At 39.5% G+C, this 17,490-nt stretch overlaps 1 protein-coding gene across 8 annotated transcripts in view; it reads left to right on the top strand.

Annotated features, from left to right (window-relative positions):
• RBMS3 (RNA binding motif single stranded interacting protein 3) overlaps positions 1-17,490 on the top strand; it is a 719,214-nt gene that overhangs the window by 384,147 nt on the left and 317,577 nt on the right. For all 8 annotated transcript variants that reach the window (XM_055707003.1, XM_055707004.1, XM_055707002.1 and 5 more), the window contains one exon: positions 8,238-8,296. In XM_055707003.1, the coding sequence (XP_055562978.1) occupies positions 8,238-8,296 (59 nt within the window). The remainder of the gene's footprint in view (positions 1-8,237; positions 8,297-17,490) is intronic.

Below are 17,490 nucleotides of genomic sequence, written 5' to 3'. Positions count from 1 at the left end.
CAACTGTAGAATATTTTGCTAATTAATTATTAACACTGGTTATTTGTCATGGCAGAACTGTGAGGGAAAAACATAGCTTTCTATCAAAGCAAAAATACAAATGTCAGAATTTTATTCTAAATATGATATACAATAATGTAATCATGTTTTAAATAGTCTTAAATAGCTTCAATATTCAAACATACAGATATAATATGAATATAATACATAGCACTAATTCAGAATAAACAGCATTTAGAATAAATACTTCAGCTAAGAGCCAAATGCCTTACTTGGAACAAACTGGGGAAAAACACTGTAAAATGTCAGGCTTTTATGGGAAGTACCACTTTAGTAAGTGGCATTTTATTCTGTCTTGGGTATCAAGAGTGTGACAAATCTGTAGTCTTATTATAAGCACTGTGAATAGGATTTGAGCTTGTACCTACTGAAGGCAATGAAAAAACAGCCTTTGATTTCTAAAAGTGTTGGATCAAGCCAGTTAATTTCATTTACAGGCAGACCAGAAAAAAAAAAAAATCTTATTTTTTTATTTTGGCAAGGAAAGGAACAAGGCTACAGGAAAAGTTACCTTTGAACGACTGAAGTGATGAACTTTCAGGCCTGTAAGAAGTGTAAGTTCTTTCTATTTCGAGAAATTTAGTATCTGTTTAAATTTCATTTACTTCAACTTCCATTTTACCTGGCTTTATTTCCCATGTACTGAAAACAGTTACGATACTCTCCAGAGCCTGGACACTTCCATGGTTTTCCAGAGGTGAATGTATGTATAGTGTTTAAGTATATCAGTGCAGATTAATTTGAATAGGAAATATGACAGTCTTTCTCAGTAAATCTCTGTGTTGTCTTGTAAATACATTTCTAACTTGAATGTGAGACACCCCTATCATTTTAGTGAAGATGAAGGCGAGATGCATTCCTGTTCTTCAGCAGCAGTAGATTTTAGGGACACTGGAAAGGAAAGCTAGTGTTTTAACAGTGATATCTTTTGTTGTTGTAGGTGTTTCTACACACATTTTAAGAGGTTTATTTACAGTATTCTCTGCCCTAGGTTGTTGAAATTTTACAAAAAGTAAACACTAACGCTACAAAGTTTTCCATATTCTTCAATAAAAGAGCAGCAAAGGACCCAACACAGCTGTTCCAGGGCTGTATTAGGGCCCTGTGATTTGAGCTGAAATGGTGCTTGCAACTTCTGAAAAGCAGGATTTCTGAGTGTAGTCTGTAAATGGAAAGTAAATGCCGTGATCCATACATTGAAAGTGCCTTTTAGGTTCTTTCTTCCTAACATGGAGCAGCTGACGTGTTGGATCATAGCATTCAAGAGAATGGTATGATCTTGGGTTTTATTTGTCTAAAGTGATAATAGTCTTCATAGACATGTGCATATAGGTATTTTATGGTTTTGTAGCTTTTTTCTCTGATACTTCTGAAAAACATGTATTTTCAGTGGGTGTGGGGTGATGGTGAATAGTAGGCCCATGTATGAGTCAAATCATTACACCCTTAGTAGTAAATGTCTGTACCAAAAGGTAATACTGAATATGCATGCATTCTTTCAGTGGTTCACCAGCTTGCGTTCTCTTGAAAATTCAGTTCTCCTAGATGCTGCAATATATATTACAGTCTGCTTAAAACTGAGCTCCAAACTGCATTGTTAGGAACAGAAATACATGGTCTGAATTTATAAATTGCTGAACACCACCGTACACGATTCAGTACTAATAACTCAGTAACTTAGGAGCCCTTCTGAAAGTCCAGGGTCATTTTAGATGTACAACCAAACAATTTAAGAGAGGCCTCCCTCCTTTTCCTGTGATGTTTTGAAACTCCTGGACAAGTTGTTACTCTAAATTGCTGTACTAACTTGTATTACATTTACTGAAGAAATTGTTTCTGTAAACTTGACAGCCAGACTGAAGAAAGGGTGGAAGACAGGGTAGCCAAATGTTAAACTGAAGTACGGTCTTGTTAATCCCTGTAACTACCTCCTCCTGTTTGTTCCCCATCTGTGCGCTGGTCTGTGAAAATAAAAGGTGCTGTGAATGGCATGAATTTTGTTGTTGTATTTTTCTGTGATTAAAAGAGTTTAGTCTTAATTTTTCCTTTTTAAAATTAAAAAAAACAGAGAACAACAAAGCAACTTAATATTTGTTAATGGATAGAATAGTAAGGTGGTATAATTTTGAGAAAAAATACAGGCATTGAAAATGCCATACGATAGATGAAATGCCCAGAAATGATCATGCAAATCAGATTAATTTTTTTTTTTTCTGAGTGGATTTCCCTTTTTTGTGTATTTGGATGTCTTTAAGTTCATGTGACAGTGTATTATAAGAATAACATCTTTCCGAGAAACCTAGCAGAAGTTTCTTCTGTACTTCAGGCCTTCATAATGTGGGCTGCTTTTTCCTCCCCAAATCCGTGGTTTTCCTCATAGTCTCTGCTTTAAACAAAATAAACCCAGTTATGCTATTTATATATTCATTCACAAGAATGAAAGAACCTCAGTGTTGCTTATCTAAATCCAATTACTGCTGGTCAAATTCATCCCAGTACAGAAGTTCCCAAGATAAAAGCATATATTACCTAAATGCCCAGAAATGCAGACTGTTTTCAGTTGGGTGAATTGTGCTCTGAGCAATGCGTGAACCCTAACACTGGGGATATCGTTATTAAACTCTGAACTGGGAAATTACATGATAACTCGTTTTGGTTTGAGTAAGGAAGGAAGAAGTCTGGAGACCGGTTACTTGGGTTTAAATCCCAAGTTTCACATGTATTTAAAACATACAAGTAACTGAAATGGGGCAAAAGCTGTGTTTTGTACATGCCTGTGCACCTGCTGCCCTGCAGATGAGGGTGGCAGCGTGTGTGTAGCACTGAGTCGGGCGAGTGACGAGAGACTTGGCCTGCCTAGTCTGATGGCTATTTTTGGTTACCTGACTAGCCGTGGGCAGCTTGAAGGCTGGCTTGACGGACAGAATAAGAAAGATCCTATTATATATATAAAAATACCTACCCCAGAGGCTTTTGTTTTCTGTAATGATGTGGAAAAGCTGAAAAGTTTGAGTGGCCCCAACCAGTCTGACCTCCCAGGAGATCCCTTCTTTGACCCAGCAACTCTCGGTGGTGGCTGTCTCTCAGTAGGCTTCCCACCTTGGTGTACCGCCTGCCAGCAGTGGGGTGGCTGGTACCTGGTTCCTCAGCCCTGAGCTAGCCCCCAGCTGAATCTCACTTGCCTCCTAACCCTGGTTGCCTGCATGCCTTCCCTGCACCCCCAGCTTCCCGCAGGCAATAGCAGAAATGGCTCTAATCCTTTGTGTGCTGTGGGACTGCAAATTCCAGTCTGGGATCGGTGTGGGCAGTGGGTAAGGTTCCCTCGTCTTGCGAGTGCTATCGCTTGCAGCTGAAGTGCTTCCTTCAGGAGCTGTCTCCATTTTAACAGCAGTTATCAAATAACTTCCTGGGAGCGACGAGGACGAGCTTTGTCTGCAGTGTAAGTGCTCATCGACTGCCTGCCTGCAAGCTCTTGAAATGATCTATCAATACTGCATCTTTGATGTATGTTCAGGGCTTATTCTGCATTGCTTGCATCTTTCCTGAGTCTGCTGAGTAGTCAGAAAATGTGGGGTGCAATGGGATGCGGCTCTCGAGGGTGTTTTTTGACACGTCTCTGTAGATGGGTCTGAGCAGGGAGATTGTTTCTCTGCACAGCACTGCAGGGTCTCCTCTTAGTCCTACCTGTTGTGGGATATGGTGTGTGTTACCGTGTTGCAAGTGAAGTGTTTTTAAGTGACCTTTGTAATTTTAATCATGGATATCAGATGTCTTGAACAGTACCCTGAACTGATATATATGCAAGAAAAGGTAAAATTGTTTATGTTTGTAAGAAGGTATTTCCACCCCGCCACCCTCCCCACCCCCCCAAATTAATGTTCTCTTGGAATGAAAGGATGGCTGGGCTGAGTCAGGCAGGAATTTGTTTTAGCAGCTGTGGAGGTGTCTGATGTTAAAACAGGGACAGCGTGTGATGATACTGCTCTGGTATCCTCTCCTAGTTTCTGGCAGTATGTGACTTTGAGGGCCATAAATGTGTCTTTGTTTTTAATTTTGTGACAGATTTTTAATCCTGGAAGTCATCTGATAGCTTTTTGTAGAGATGTGCTCTGTTGGGGCATCAGCGTAGGCTGTGGCAATGAGTTCCACAAGTAACTCTCCATTCTGGAGAAATACACCTTCTGCAGTTCTTAAATCTTACTATTTTCTTGGCAGTCCTTATGTATTATGAGAAACCGGGAAGACAACTAGTCATCTCGCTGCATGGGTCCTTCTTTAATGAGCTGAGGTCCTAGTCTGTACTTGCTCCTGAACATGGAAGCTCTTTCACGTATCTGACCACCTTGTTTTAAAGGAAAATTATTACGTAGAAAAAGATTAAAAGCATAATTGAATATAAGGGATTTAAAGGATTTTTTACAAAGCGTGTAAACAATTTTATTTGTGCTCACTATGGATTTAGATAACACTTCGGGAAGAATGTAATGGGAAAACGACACATTGCATGTCTGGAAATCTTTTCAATAGAGATTTCAGTTCAGATGTTCAGCAGACACGTTCTTGAGGTAGCCATCTCACAGATTCATTACGTCTCTTCCCTTAGATACTGTGATGCAGTAGGTTATCGTTAATGATACAGTCATTATGTTGAAGCACTGGTAATAAGGCATTGAGATAAACTCGGTTCCACAATTGGCTTTTTCTGACCACAATTTTTGATTCAAAGTCTTTGAAAGAATACTTCCATGCACCATAACTCAGGAGGAAATTAAGCTGTGCTCATGTTTTCACATGGCAAGTAAACCATACCTGGTACTTGTTACGTTAATGGTAATGGTAGTTTGTAGAACAGAGGTGTGCAGGCTCTTGAATTTTATATTAGTTTCCATTTAAATATAAGAAAACAAGAGGCCAGCTCTTGTGATGCACTTTATCCTTATTCTGTGGGTGTTATTGAACAATACATTTTTGGTATTTCTGGGTGAATCAAAACAGAATTAAAGGTCACACAAACAAAGCTTTTGAAGACTGGGAGAGGAGACATAACTTAATACCATTCTCTACACATGCAAGAAAGAAATATGACTACATTTGTAGGAACAAAATACCTTCCTGATTTCTTGCAGCATACAAACTAACACTCTTCATCAGAACTGATGTTCTGATTACTGTAAAATAATTACCTGAAGTATTTAGGAAAACAGTGTCCAAATTAATTCCAATTACTTTCTTGTGGTAGTGCTCAAGGTTTATAGCAGTAGATTAAACTGCCTGCATATGGCTAATTGCCTATAACGGTGTTTGTCATTGTGGTGCCTCTTATCACTCTGATGTCTGTTTTTGCAAATGTGAAAGTGTGCACGTAACTGTACCTGCAGGAGGAAACCTTTTCTGAAACAGAATTACTTGTGTGAGTAAAATTTCTAGTGTAACTAAGTGCAGGATCACAGTATGTAGCAAATAACTCTGGGAAATCTGTAATAAAAGCAGTGGAACCATGAATGCCTGTCTCTGCTGGCAAGAAATGTTAACTTTTAGCTCTCATGTGACTTGGATGAAACAACATATCAATTCATTAGGAGTGGCTGGGCTGAAATGGAGGCTGGGTGTTAGTTTTTGTTGGCGGAAGTTTAGGTAGGGATTGTGTTTTATTGGAGGTTGTTGTGGGTTAGCTGCCGATTTTTTTTGGATTCTTTTTCCATGTATCTGTCAGAGGCCCTTTACTGCAGGAGATAGGCATGTTTTTGCATGTTTTTCATGTATTTGATTTTAAATCTGAACAAATGAAATGAAGATGCACCACACAGGCCAAATTTCCTGCTGGGTAAGTTGGCCCAGTGAACAGCCGTAAATCACACTGGCGGAGAATTTGGATTTGCCGTATCTTAAGATAAGTGCTTTAATGTCTTCGAGGCCAAAGTCAACTTCAGGTATTACCATGAAGAATTATAAAATTAAGCGGAACATAAGTGAGTATAAAGGCCCCAGTTCTGAAAACACCTGAGGTTAGAAAAGCATGTGATCTCATGGTTAACATTAAATCTGTTCTGTATGTGTTTGGAGTTGGGCCAGCTATGGCAAAATAGACCCACAACTATGTGCCCACATACCCATCGTGGTGGAGTGTGCAGTGCATTACGCCTGCCTTCAGAGCATAAAATCCTGCCTGTCTACAGAGCCAGCAAAAAAAGGGGTGGGGGGGTGGGGGGGTGGAGGGAAGGAAGGCTTGTACCAATTTTTTTGATTCCTAAAACATGGATGAATTGGGGCTCAGCTTGGGTTGCGCAAACTGTTAATGCCTTTAGGTCAGTTTTCCCTCCTTCTGACTGGTTTCAGTCTGAAATAAAACAAAGCAAAGCATGTTTTTCCTCCCCAAAATGAAAGTCAAATGGAAACAAATGCTTTTGCGGGTTCTTAGGGAAAGGAAAAACTGTGAAATGGAAAAATCTCACTTTGCATCAGTCACAAAAACAGAGTAAAGAGAGATGGAGAGACAGTGGCCTTTAGATAAAGCTGAGTGTTTACATGTCACTCACAGTGTGGAACCTTCAGCTGAGAACTTTGTCAGGCACAAAACTGCCTCAAATCGTATTTGCTGGTACTAAAGAGCATGTTTAGGCAGGCTGTTCCCAATCTTTCCCATTGGTGCCGCTCCCCCTTCACGAGATAATTTGTTTGCTGTGTCCAGACTAAAACCCGAAGATCCCTTTTTCCCTTTTCCTCTGTGATGGTACCTTCCCCTCTTTGGCTCCCTGTCTTTGTCTCCACCCGCCACCCCCCCACCTCACGCCTTAATTTCTGTTGTACTGGCTATGTTTACAAACTGGTAGGGCAGAGAAGAGCATGGCCTTGAATATGTAGAACAGTGCTCTGCTGCTGTTGGAGTTCTTGTCTGTGTAGCAGGAGACACGGGTTTCCTCCTGAGGCAGAGAAGGGTGTTGCAGCAAGGTCTTCCACATCCTGGTTTCTGCACTTCAATTAGAAGTCACTGACATCAAATTTATATTGCTGTTAATAAAAATTAACAAATAAAAATTGGTCTGCCATACATTGTAGTGGTTAATAATTTATGAGCTATTGGTTATTTTTCATGGGTGTTGCTTTGCCATTGGAAGATGCAGTTTTATTATAATATTTTTTATGTAGATATATATATATATATAAATAAAATGCATCCTTCATTTAGGGTGAAAGTTGTCTTCCATGGAAAAGTCTTCCAAATGAAAGCCCAATCTATCAAAATATCAGTAATGCTTTTTTTAAAAAAATTTGGGGAAAGGACATTTTAGAGGAAGTTCTCTTCGGTGAAGCAGAGACCAAGACATAACAGTAACTTGAGAAATAATTTTATTTTCCTTATTCTCTTGAAGTCTTATATTCAGCTATAAATGCTCTCTTCTGTGATCTTTTACCAGGGTTTTGTGATACTTTTAAAGTTTGCATTTTTAATCTTAACCTCTGTGAGGTAAAGACAGGTATCTGTTTTATGGTCTAGTTGCTTAATGCAACAAATTGTAGCTGCCCGAATTCCCTCTTCGTCGTGCTAAGTCTATCAAATTGCAGTGCAGTGCCATGCTACCTGTGGGAGGTGATGTAAATTCAAGTATTAACATTCATACGGAAAGAACTAGGAGATGCACATAAACCTCAAAGCTTCTGTTTGTGCAAAATGGAAGTTCAGAATGTGTATGTGCAGGCGTGGATACACATGTGAGCACAGTTCCGTGTGCAGGCATGTAAAAAACCTATCCTGATTCCTGCATGTTTGTTAATCCTGGAGGAGCCTGGTTTATCTGTATTAAAACAAACCTTGTTTGGCAGCTAAAAATGAAAAAAAAAAACCTAAGCAAACCAAATGAATTTCACTAAAGAAACCTCTTTACTAGTGCTGATGTCCATAAATGCTTCCTATAATTGGTATTTATGCTGGCAGTGCAGCGCAGTGACCAGAGATGGACAGGGTGTGGCAAATGACCAGTGCTTTGCAGGTGAACTCTAAAGGTGTTTGTTGAACTGCAGTTGCTGAAGGAACCTCTGCAGGAGTACCAGGCAAACATTTTTCAAGAGCACTGGATCTCTTCCTAGTTAGTATATATGTGTTATATGTGTGCAAAAATAACTATGTACATTATTAAAATATAATAATATGTATTTCTGTTTTTTTGTTTTCTCCATAGGTATGGAAAAATTGTATCCACAAAGGCAATTCTTGACAAAAACACAAATCAGTGTAAAGGTACGTGCAAAACATCCGCCCTGTGAGTTCATTGTCTGTTTGAATGATTGACTGGTGGCCTGACTGCCAAGGCTTTAGCTCCAACTGTGCAATCAACATAATGTACAGTATATTACAAACATATTTAATAATGCCAAAGCTTTGAGTTGTGTTTCCAGTAACATTGCTCATTAATTTTTTTCATTAACAAACAAAATGAAAATCACAAATCAGAACAAGTATCAAATTGCTTCAGCAGAAAAGTAAATTACCTTCTAACCACATAGTGCTGTCTGATTTGAATGATATCATCAGTGATGCAAATTGATTTCCTATATAAAAATGAGAAACCTTTGGGGAAAGTTTCCTAAGCAAAACATAGTTTAATTTTTCTATTTTTGTGAAGTCTTGGACTGCGCTATTGGAAGTAGAAATTATTCTTTATGACACAAATATATCCACAACTTGCAATACCAAGATATAAAAATGATTCCTCTTCCAGTTTTGTGCTCTTAATATTTCTACTAATGTATGAAAACAATTTTTAATGAAATATAGCATGTTTCACGTGTGTGTGTGTTTGTATAGCTATATTGACTAACATGTCTAGTAGTATCTCAGGACTAGAATTGTTATTCATTTACTAGTCTGGAAAGCCATCAAGACTATGGGGGAGAAGCTGTGCTACAAAATGACTCTAACTTTACACTAGTGGTATACAAGAATCCTTTTGGAGTAATAAGATTTACTGGAGTGGGTTGTTCTGATAAGAATCACATTCTGGACAGTATTTCTATCTGAGTTGGTAAAAGGAAAATGCATTGCAGTACAGGAATGTCTCATGAGTGGCTAGATAGGGTGTGAAGAGAAGCAGCAGAGAGAACATTTGGGGAAATTACGAGACGGGGCAACATCATGCCATTTGTACCAAAGATGTTCGTGAGGTTTGTAGAAGTGTGTGCCTTTATTGCCTGCAGCAACAGTATTCATTAGCTGCTCAAGAGAAAAGTGGATTGGAAGACTGTCATTCAAGTCCTAGAAAACTCCTCCAACCTGATCAGTCATGGGCCGCCATCAGAAGCGAGCGCTGCTGTGGGTTTGCTTCTGCCTGAACGCGTGTTTTCTTTCCTTGGAGCACTGTTCTGGCAGGCTTCTGATAACATTACTCTCTTTTTTTTTTTTTTTTTTTTTTTTTTAATATCACAGGAGGAACAAGACATGTTTGGCTTTTGGGTTTGGGTGTTCTTCTTGGGCTGCTTTTTTTTTTTTTTTTTTTTTTTAATAAATTGAATTATGAAGGAATACCCTTGTGTGGGCAGGCAGGGTAGTCCGAGAGCAGAAGGCCCTGTGAGAGTGGCCAGCGGCAGGGGGCACAGGGGCAAGTGTTGTGGTTTCAGAGCTGGGGGCAGAGGGACATGCCTGCTGTGGCTGCTGCGGGGCTGGTGCTGTGGAGGCAGGGAGCGGTGTGGGGAGCTGTTCGGAGAGGGGGCTTGCAGCGCGGTGGAGCTACAAATTTGCTGGTGGATCGAATGGTCTGTGGGCCGGTTTAACAAGGAGGAAGAGTGCCACAGTGGGACAGGAGGGGGCTCTGGGGCAGGGGTGCTCGGGGCCGGGGCTCCAGGGTGGGAAGGAGCTGGGGCTTGGGGCTAGGGAAGAGCTGGAGGGGCCTGAGCGGCTGAGGTGAGGAGTAAGAAACAGGACACCTGTGATCAGGTAGGTTGGGATTGCCCTGAGGCCACACTTCTCTGTTTTACACTCCGACTAAGACCTCCCTTTGGGGATGGGGATGTGTAGATCCTTGTCCCCCTTCCCACTACCATACAAGATGGAGGTGTTCTCTGTGCTCTCATGTGTCAGCTCCATCCTTTTTTCATCTTTTTTTCTGGCATTCGTCTGTCTGAAATGGTAATGCAAATCAAGCAGGTAAAGTTGGATTTGAACCAAATTCAACTGAATTAGTGTGTTGAGTAACGAGGTGAAGTCCACAGGAGAAACGTGTTCATCTCCACTGAGCTTGGTTGTCTGAGACCGCTGTGTTGTCAGTGCGGATGCTATAAGCCAGGTGCCTAAAGGCTGGTGGACGGAATCTGGGGGAAACATGCTCAATGATAATTCTTAGCTTTTTGTTTTGTTTTTAAATGCGTGTTTGACTGGTAAATACTCCACAAACGTTGTGCCATGTGATCAGAACTTCCTTCTGTTTCCATTGCTGGTGGTAACAAGGAAAGGAGTGGATGTGTTTTGCAAACACAATGTGAAGTGGAAAGATTGTAAAGAACATGTATGGTAGAATTTTGAGAAAGAAAAACATCTGGGTTTGGTGTTCTGTATATTGTAGTTAGCTTTGAGTTTATTGCAGTAGGGGCCATATAACAGTGAGCTGCAATTTTGTAAAAATTTGCTTTCACGCTGTTGTATTACACTGTAGGGCAGAGATACTTATTTGTATTTTCAAAGATGCATCTTTATGACATAAGTGGTGCTATTAAACGATTGTAAACATAATTGGATTTATTAACATTATGCTTAGTGGCATAAAAAGTGTAGACTTTTTTTGCTTTAAATGCTGGGTACAATTTCCTTTCTCTTCAGTAAGGCTGCCAAAAAAAAAAAAGCTTCCCAGGAATCAGAAGTGGAAGGGACCTGAAGAGGTCAGGACCTGCCCTGGGGCAGGATCAGCTCTAACCCACTGCAGAGGGGTGTTTCTCTAACCTTCTCTCAAAGGCCTCCAGTGGTGGAGATTCCTCAAGCTCTTCAGGCAATCCGTGATAGCACTCCTTTTCCTCACTATAATGAAGCATTTCCTAATGTCTAACCCAAATCTCCCTTGATGCAATTTAAGCCTATTGCTTCCTTTCTTATCCCCAGTGGACATGTAGAACAGTTTATTCCTTTCCTCTTTTGAAGCAAAGATATATTTGAAGACTTATCTGCCCTATCTTTTCCTTAAACTGAACACTGGTCCTTTGACTTTTTCCTTAAAGACAATTTGGTTTAAGTTTTTGATTATATTGCACTTCACTGATCTCTCTAATTAGCTCAGTTCTTACTTGAAAACCTTAGAGCTGGGCAGAGGATATCAGACGGCCTAAATCTTACCATTTAAATACTGTGGAGAGGTTGTTTCATTCGTCTTCTCTGTGTGATCACATGATGCTACTCTTGGTTGATATATGCATGTAAATAACTTTGTGTATTTAAAATATGGATATATTTCTGAGGCACAGGGTATTGCATGAAAGCAACAGTGCTGATTTATGCCAAGAGATTCTCTGCAGCCCCCGGTTCTGTGATTTTTTTTCTCCAGCACTGCTGCCAGCCGAGCTCTCCTTATTGTGTGCTCTGCTCTGTGCTGTTGATTATTTCATCCTCAGGCTAGTACTTTTTATTTGTCTGTATTGAACTTTATCCTATTTTTTTTCCCTGGCTACTCTTTAATTTGCTGAGATTATTCTCAAATCTGAAGTCTCCGGAGTGCTTGCAGCACTTACCTCTTTAGTATCCTCTTCAAGTTAATAAATGATTTCTCTAATCCACTGGACAAGATAATTTGGAAAGACTGCATAATAACAGACCTGGGGAAGACTTCTGAGGAAGTCCTTTCAGTACGCCAGGTAGTGCAACATGGAGCCATTGAGAACTTTTATTTTGTTATTGGATCTGCTAATCGGTTTGGCAACTATATCATAGCAGTTTTAGCTAGATCGTATTTCTCCCATCTGCTCAAGTTATGAGAGACAACCAAGGTTTAACTAATATATTTATATATATATAGTACTTACCTATTCATAAGACTAGTTACCTTCTTCTGGTTTGAAGTATGATGTGACATTATTTATTCTTGCTAAATCATGCTTGCATGGTACTAATCACCTGTTACCTTTGAGTGTCTGTGAATGGATTTCTATGAGTATTTGCTCTAAGATTTTTCCTGAAGTTGAAAGTCTCTCTAACACACTGGGACCTGCATCCATTTCTTAAAAAAATAACAACTAACCGCACACCAAAAGACCAACGCACCCCCACCCCCCCAACAAAAACCAAAACCAAGGGAATGAAACAACCCCACCCAAGCAAAAAGCAAAAAACCTTGAGCAATTTGCTGGGTCCTTTCCAGTCTTCTGCATCTCACTCACCTTCCACAAAATAAGAGATATCTTGTTAAATTAACATATCATCTTGTGATGTGTATCCACTGCAGTAGAGTGGATTAAATTCAAGGAGGTGATAGAAGTCATCACATGATTGGAGATTGCAGTATCTATTTTAGTGTCATTTGTTGTTGACCAAGGTATAGAGTAGAGCCGAAAGTGGAAAATACTTAATACGGCAAAGAAATTATTTCCAGTAAATACCCCATGTAACAGCAGATTTGTTAAAATAGGTTATTGCTTAGCAGGAATGCTTAGGTTTCCTCTTGGAAAAACAAGGAAAACGCTCTCCAATGGACTTCAAGTCATTCTCAGATATTCCTCAGATTTTTAAAAAGCTACCCATCACGTTCCTGTCATGCTGAAGAATGGTGTTATTTGAGGATTTCTCCCTGGTATGAATTAAGCAGTTGGGTCTAAAGTAATCATATATGCTGCGAGGGAGTTCACTAGGGAAACCTTTTGACGTAACCTCTCATTTTCAGATTGCTCTTTGTTGGTGGCGTAACTGCTAAGCGAGGCAGAGGAGAAGCAACAATCACCCTGTAATAGAACAATATATAAAACAAAATAAGCACAGTCATGACAAAATGGCCAGAAATCACTGAACAAAGCAGTGAACAATCACATATGGAGAATAATGAAAAACAGAGACATGATTCATTCAGTTGTTCAAACACAAAATCCCTAATGAACAAGTTGGAGAGTTTTGGCTGCTTTTGCTTTTTCCCTTTCCCTCCCCGCCTTGTGCATTTCCCTTCTGGGTCTACTGTATTTGCTAATTTAAAAAGTAGGGGAAATGAAATAAAAGAAACCATTCAAGAGAAGCGTTAATCTGAAACGTGTAGACTCTTCGCTTTCCAGCCCTCACCCCCCGCCCTCTCCAGACTGGCTTGCCTTTGATAGACCTACGTGCTTAGAGCAGAGGGAATGAGTAATGGTTGTTTCACAGTACAGTTTCCATACCTCATAGCAATGGAATACAGAACAGTTAATCTGCCAAATACACAAGCCTGTTTCTTACAGTATGAATTACTGTCATCTGCATCTGCCCTTGTAGACACTTTAATTGCATGCATGCAGATTTACTTCCTTGTTTAATCAGGAGCTCGTATGATTTTGAGCATTTTGCTAGGACCTTAGAAGATGAGCACGGGAGAACAACTAAAAGTCCAAAATCCCACCTGTGGGATTTATTTTTTTTAATAAATAAAACCTATGAATCACAGTAATGTCTAGGAGACAAACACTTCAACTGCATATTCTTCATTTTATGTATATTTTTTCAAACCATGCATGACTTGATTTGCTGAATTGCAGTGTTTGTTTTAGGAGAGAAATGTGCCTAGCGTGATGAGGGGAACTATAGAGACTCTATAATTGTAATATTTCATTATGACATTTTTCTTGCTGAGAAATGTTAGCAATGATCTATTCATTTTTAAAATATGAAAACTAGGAATGCAAATACACAGTCGTTAGGATTGCAGTGGGTTTGTGGTAAAAAAATGCCATGAGGTCATCTGCGTTAACCCAGCATGTATTGCATACAATTCTATTTCTCCTGTTGTTTTGCTTTTTTTAGACTAGGACTTAAAATTTACCATGACCTATTTTATAAATTGAGAGTTTATTTGTGTAAACAAAAATGGGATAACTGCAGGCTTACTATCAGTGTTAGAGATAATTTGAATGTCATGATAAAGTGGTGCTTCATATCTCCCTGTCTTGTGTCACAAGTCTGTCCTGCCTTGTGTCAGCGGTGCTACTCATCTGTTTAAGTTCACCAGCATCCCTAAGTACCCTAATGCATTGGAGCTTAATGAGCTGGAAGCTTCAGATAAACAAAGCTTATAAACATATAGTAGATCTATTTTGGGGTGTGTTTTAGACAAATTACTTTCATAACTTTAAATTTTAGAAAGGTGGTTTTTTTTGCATATATTGTATGAAGACTAAAGGTTATTTGTGTTCCTATGAAATTATGCATTTTCATTTAATATTTATTAATTCCCGTTCCTATTATACTTGAGGTGGCACAATTTGGTTGTGACTAGCAACATGAAGCAAGTCTATGTAAAATAATGAGCTAGTGAAGAAAGAGCTATGCTGCATAGAAAGCTATTTAGTTAATAAATTTTATTTATTGGGAATAAGCTCGAATTGCAATAACTGTTCTGTGTTATTTATGATTCTCAGAATTGCCATTTTGAGAGAGAAAAAAAAATCCAGCCAAGTAGGTCTGTGCCTGATCACAGACTGTAAACTGTTCACACTAGGAGGGCATGCACAGCATGCTTCAAGGGGAAATAGATCTTGTAGAAAGTAAATAATTTGTAAAACAGACTTATTTAATCTTGAAGCTCTAGACTTGTGTAACAAATAAATCAATCCCATTTTTGATGCCTGGATAGACAATGGATGTGGTGATTTTTTGTGCATTAGTTTTGTTTGTTTGCATTTTTTTGATCTACTCAAAACTTACTTGATCAGTGCCATAATAGTTCACAAGTTATTAAAAGTGTAGCAATATGAAATATTTTAATTTGGCATGTTGCCCGACAGGCGTTCATGAAGGCTGGATAGATGCTGAGTGTGGGCAGCCACTCAGCAAGTTTTATCTATGGCTCTGCTGATCCATCTCACTACTGACCTGTAGCAGCCCCAACTAATCTGGTCCTTCTGATCCTGGGTCTTTTGAACAGAGAGCACAAACTATGCTGAGTTGCACCAACTTTGGTTAGCAAGCTAGCTGATAAAATTACATGTCCTGAGTTAGAAGGACAAAATCTTTAGCAGTGTCACCAAGTCCCCACTTCAAAACAGTGAAAAAAAAAAAAAAAAAAGGTGGGGGTGGGGAGGATGCAACAAAAAACCTTGCGGTGCTAAGTTTTTTGATGAGATACATTTAAACATCGTAAGGTTAGTTGTTTAAAAGTTGTACATGTTTGGAGGTTTTTTGTTTGCTGGTTTTTTAAACTTCATTTTCACTCCTGTGTTTTTTATAAGTAAAAGCTGAGATTCTTTTTTTTCTTTTTAAATTAAAAAGTGGCATTACTATGTAACCACATGAGACTAGGAACCAAGCCTTTAGGAAAAATACCTGAAGGAGACATCTAAACACCCTAAAGGCTGGCATACATCAAAATAAAATGAAAAGCATTGCTAATAAGAAACTATGATGTCGTTCACTCACCAAGGAAGTGTTGTAAGTTCACACCCTACCTTATCAAATGAAGCTTGTTTGATCTGCAGGCTCATGAGCTATGGTGCTCTGTAAATCTGACCATTTTAAGAAGTTTTCAGAAACTAGATGGGGGGTGGGAGGGGGATGTGCATGTGTATATTCAAGAATATATATGTAGCCATCCCCTTGTACTTACAGATGATGCGTTTATGGATGTTTAGGTAACATAAAAAAGTAATGACACTCAGTGGGAGCATCTGATGCTGTTGGGTGAACTATTTTCCTGGCACCTGATGGGGTGGCCAGCAGGCGTTATATGTGTCTTGGCAAGTGCATGAGCATTTTGCAAAATCACACTTTAGCTTGGAGGTAGAGATTTTCCTGTTGGTATACTTTTGAATGCTGTCCACATCTGCTGAAGTGAAATAGGAAAGGGTTTGATGAGTTGTGCTAAGCAAGTCATCATAGCTGGAGTTTGCCAGCACTGGCTGCTGCCCTGCCGTGATGAGGACTCGGAGACGTACCCACCCCCATGTCTGCAAAATGTTGCTGCACCAAAGCAAACATTCTTGAATGCATCTAAACAGTGCTCTGTCTCAAGCAAGTCCTCTAAAAATTGCTTGTTGGGTTTACAGCCAGGTCCTCTACAGAGGAAACTCCTTTCTAATTAGTTCCCCAGACACTTTCTTAAACGTCTTCTTTGCAATTAAAGAAAAATTTTCTTGGGTCATTATCTTTTCATGAATGAGCTCCTGGCCTAGCAAATATTTTCTGTAAGGAGACCCAAGATGCTCAAGTATTATGTGACATATCTAATCTGTGATTATTCTTAATTTACTGCTTCCAAAATTTGCAGGCCCATATCGCTGGCAAATAATTGGTTTAATTTTGTTTCCTTCCAGAGAAATAAAAAAAGTAAAATTTCCATTTATACACAGTGATTAATGTTTTGATTCATTGGTCTGTGTAAAACTTTGCCAGTGGTTTGGCATGTGTTTGAAGTGCATTTTGGGACTGGGTAATGTTAGTAGGCTCTTAGTGGTCTCAGCAGACTTGGAAATATCTATTTCATATCACGGAACTGAGCAGAAGAGAAATTTTTCTGTCTTTGAACAGTGGCTCATAATCAGCTTTGTTGAAAGCGCACTTGCAATGCACTGGCTCTTTCAACTGTCTTGCAGGATCGCTTTGCTTAAATGTTTTTTCTCTAATGCCATGGTATAGCTTCTCATATACCAGAAATCTGTTTGGCCTCTGGTTGCTTGAAGGCAGGTCATCTCTTCTAAAAGCAGTGGTACTCTGCTGAGAAGTTGGTTTCTCAAATGTCCCAAGACCTTCAGTGCAGCAGCTGACCTGTGGAACCCCCAGGCAGAGGAGGACAGTGCCCAGCTCCTTAGTTTTGCTGGAACCCGCTCTTAGATGCTCGTGGAGTATACAGCATATGCAAAACAAACACTTCCTTGATCTAGTGTCTATTTGTTAATAAATCCAATTGACACTCTTATTGAACACGACTACTCAACAGGAACCATTCTGAATCAGATCTGTTAATTATAGTGTGACTTATCTTCTGTGGTATGCCAGCGATCAGAGAAGTCACAGTTCCCATTTTCCCCTATTAATGCACATCCCTGTCTTTTAGTTAGAAGAGTAGAAGTCTCTTACCCGAGTAAATTAAGTAAATGTTCTCTTTCTTGGCAGATAATGTACAGTGTAAGTAAAACACTAATAGACCATGCCATCATTTTTACTAACTCTGTCTTTGAGGGCTGCCTGTCTGGAGATGGCGTAGGATTGCTAGAGTAGGAGTGTGTGTGCAACACGAGAAAAATTGTAACCTCTGGCAATAACGGTGTAACTCCCGCAATGCCGAACAA

Source organism: Falco cherrug, chromosome 4, assembly GCF_023634085.1.
Source record: "Falco cherrug isolate bFalChe1 chromosome 4, bFalChe1.pri, whole genome shotgun sequence".
NCBI lineage: Eukaryota > Metazoa > Chordata > Aves > Falconiformes > Falconidae > Falco > Falco cherrug.
The sequence above is the reverse complement of the archived record's forward strand: the minus strand, read 5'-3'. Positions and strand labels throughout refer to the sequence as shown.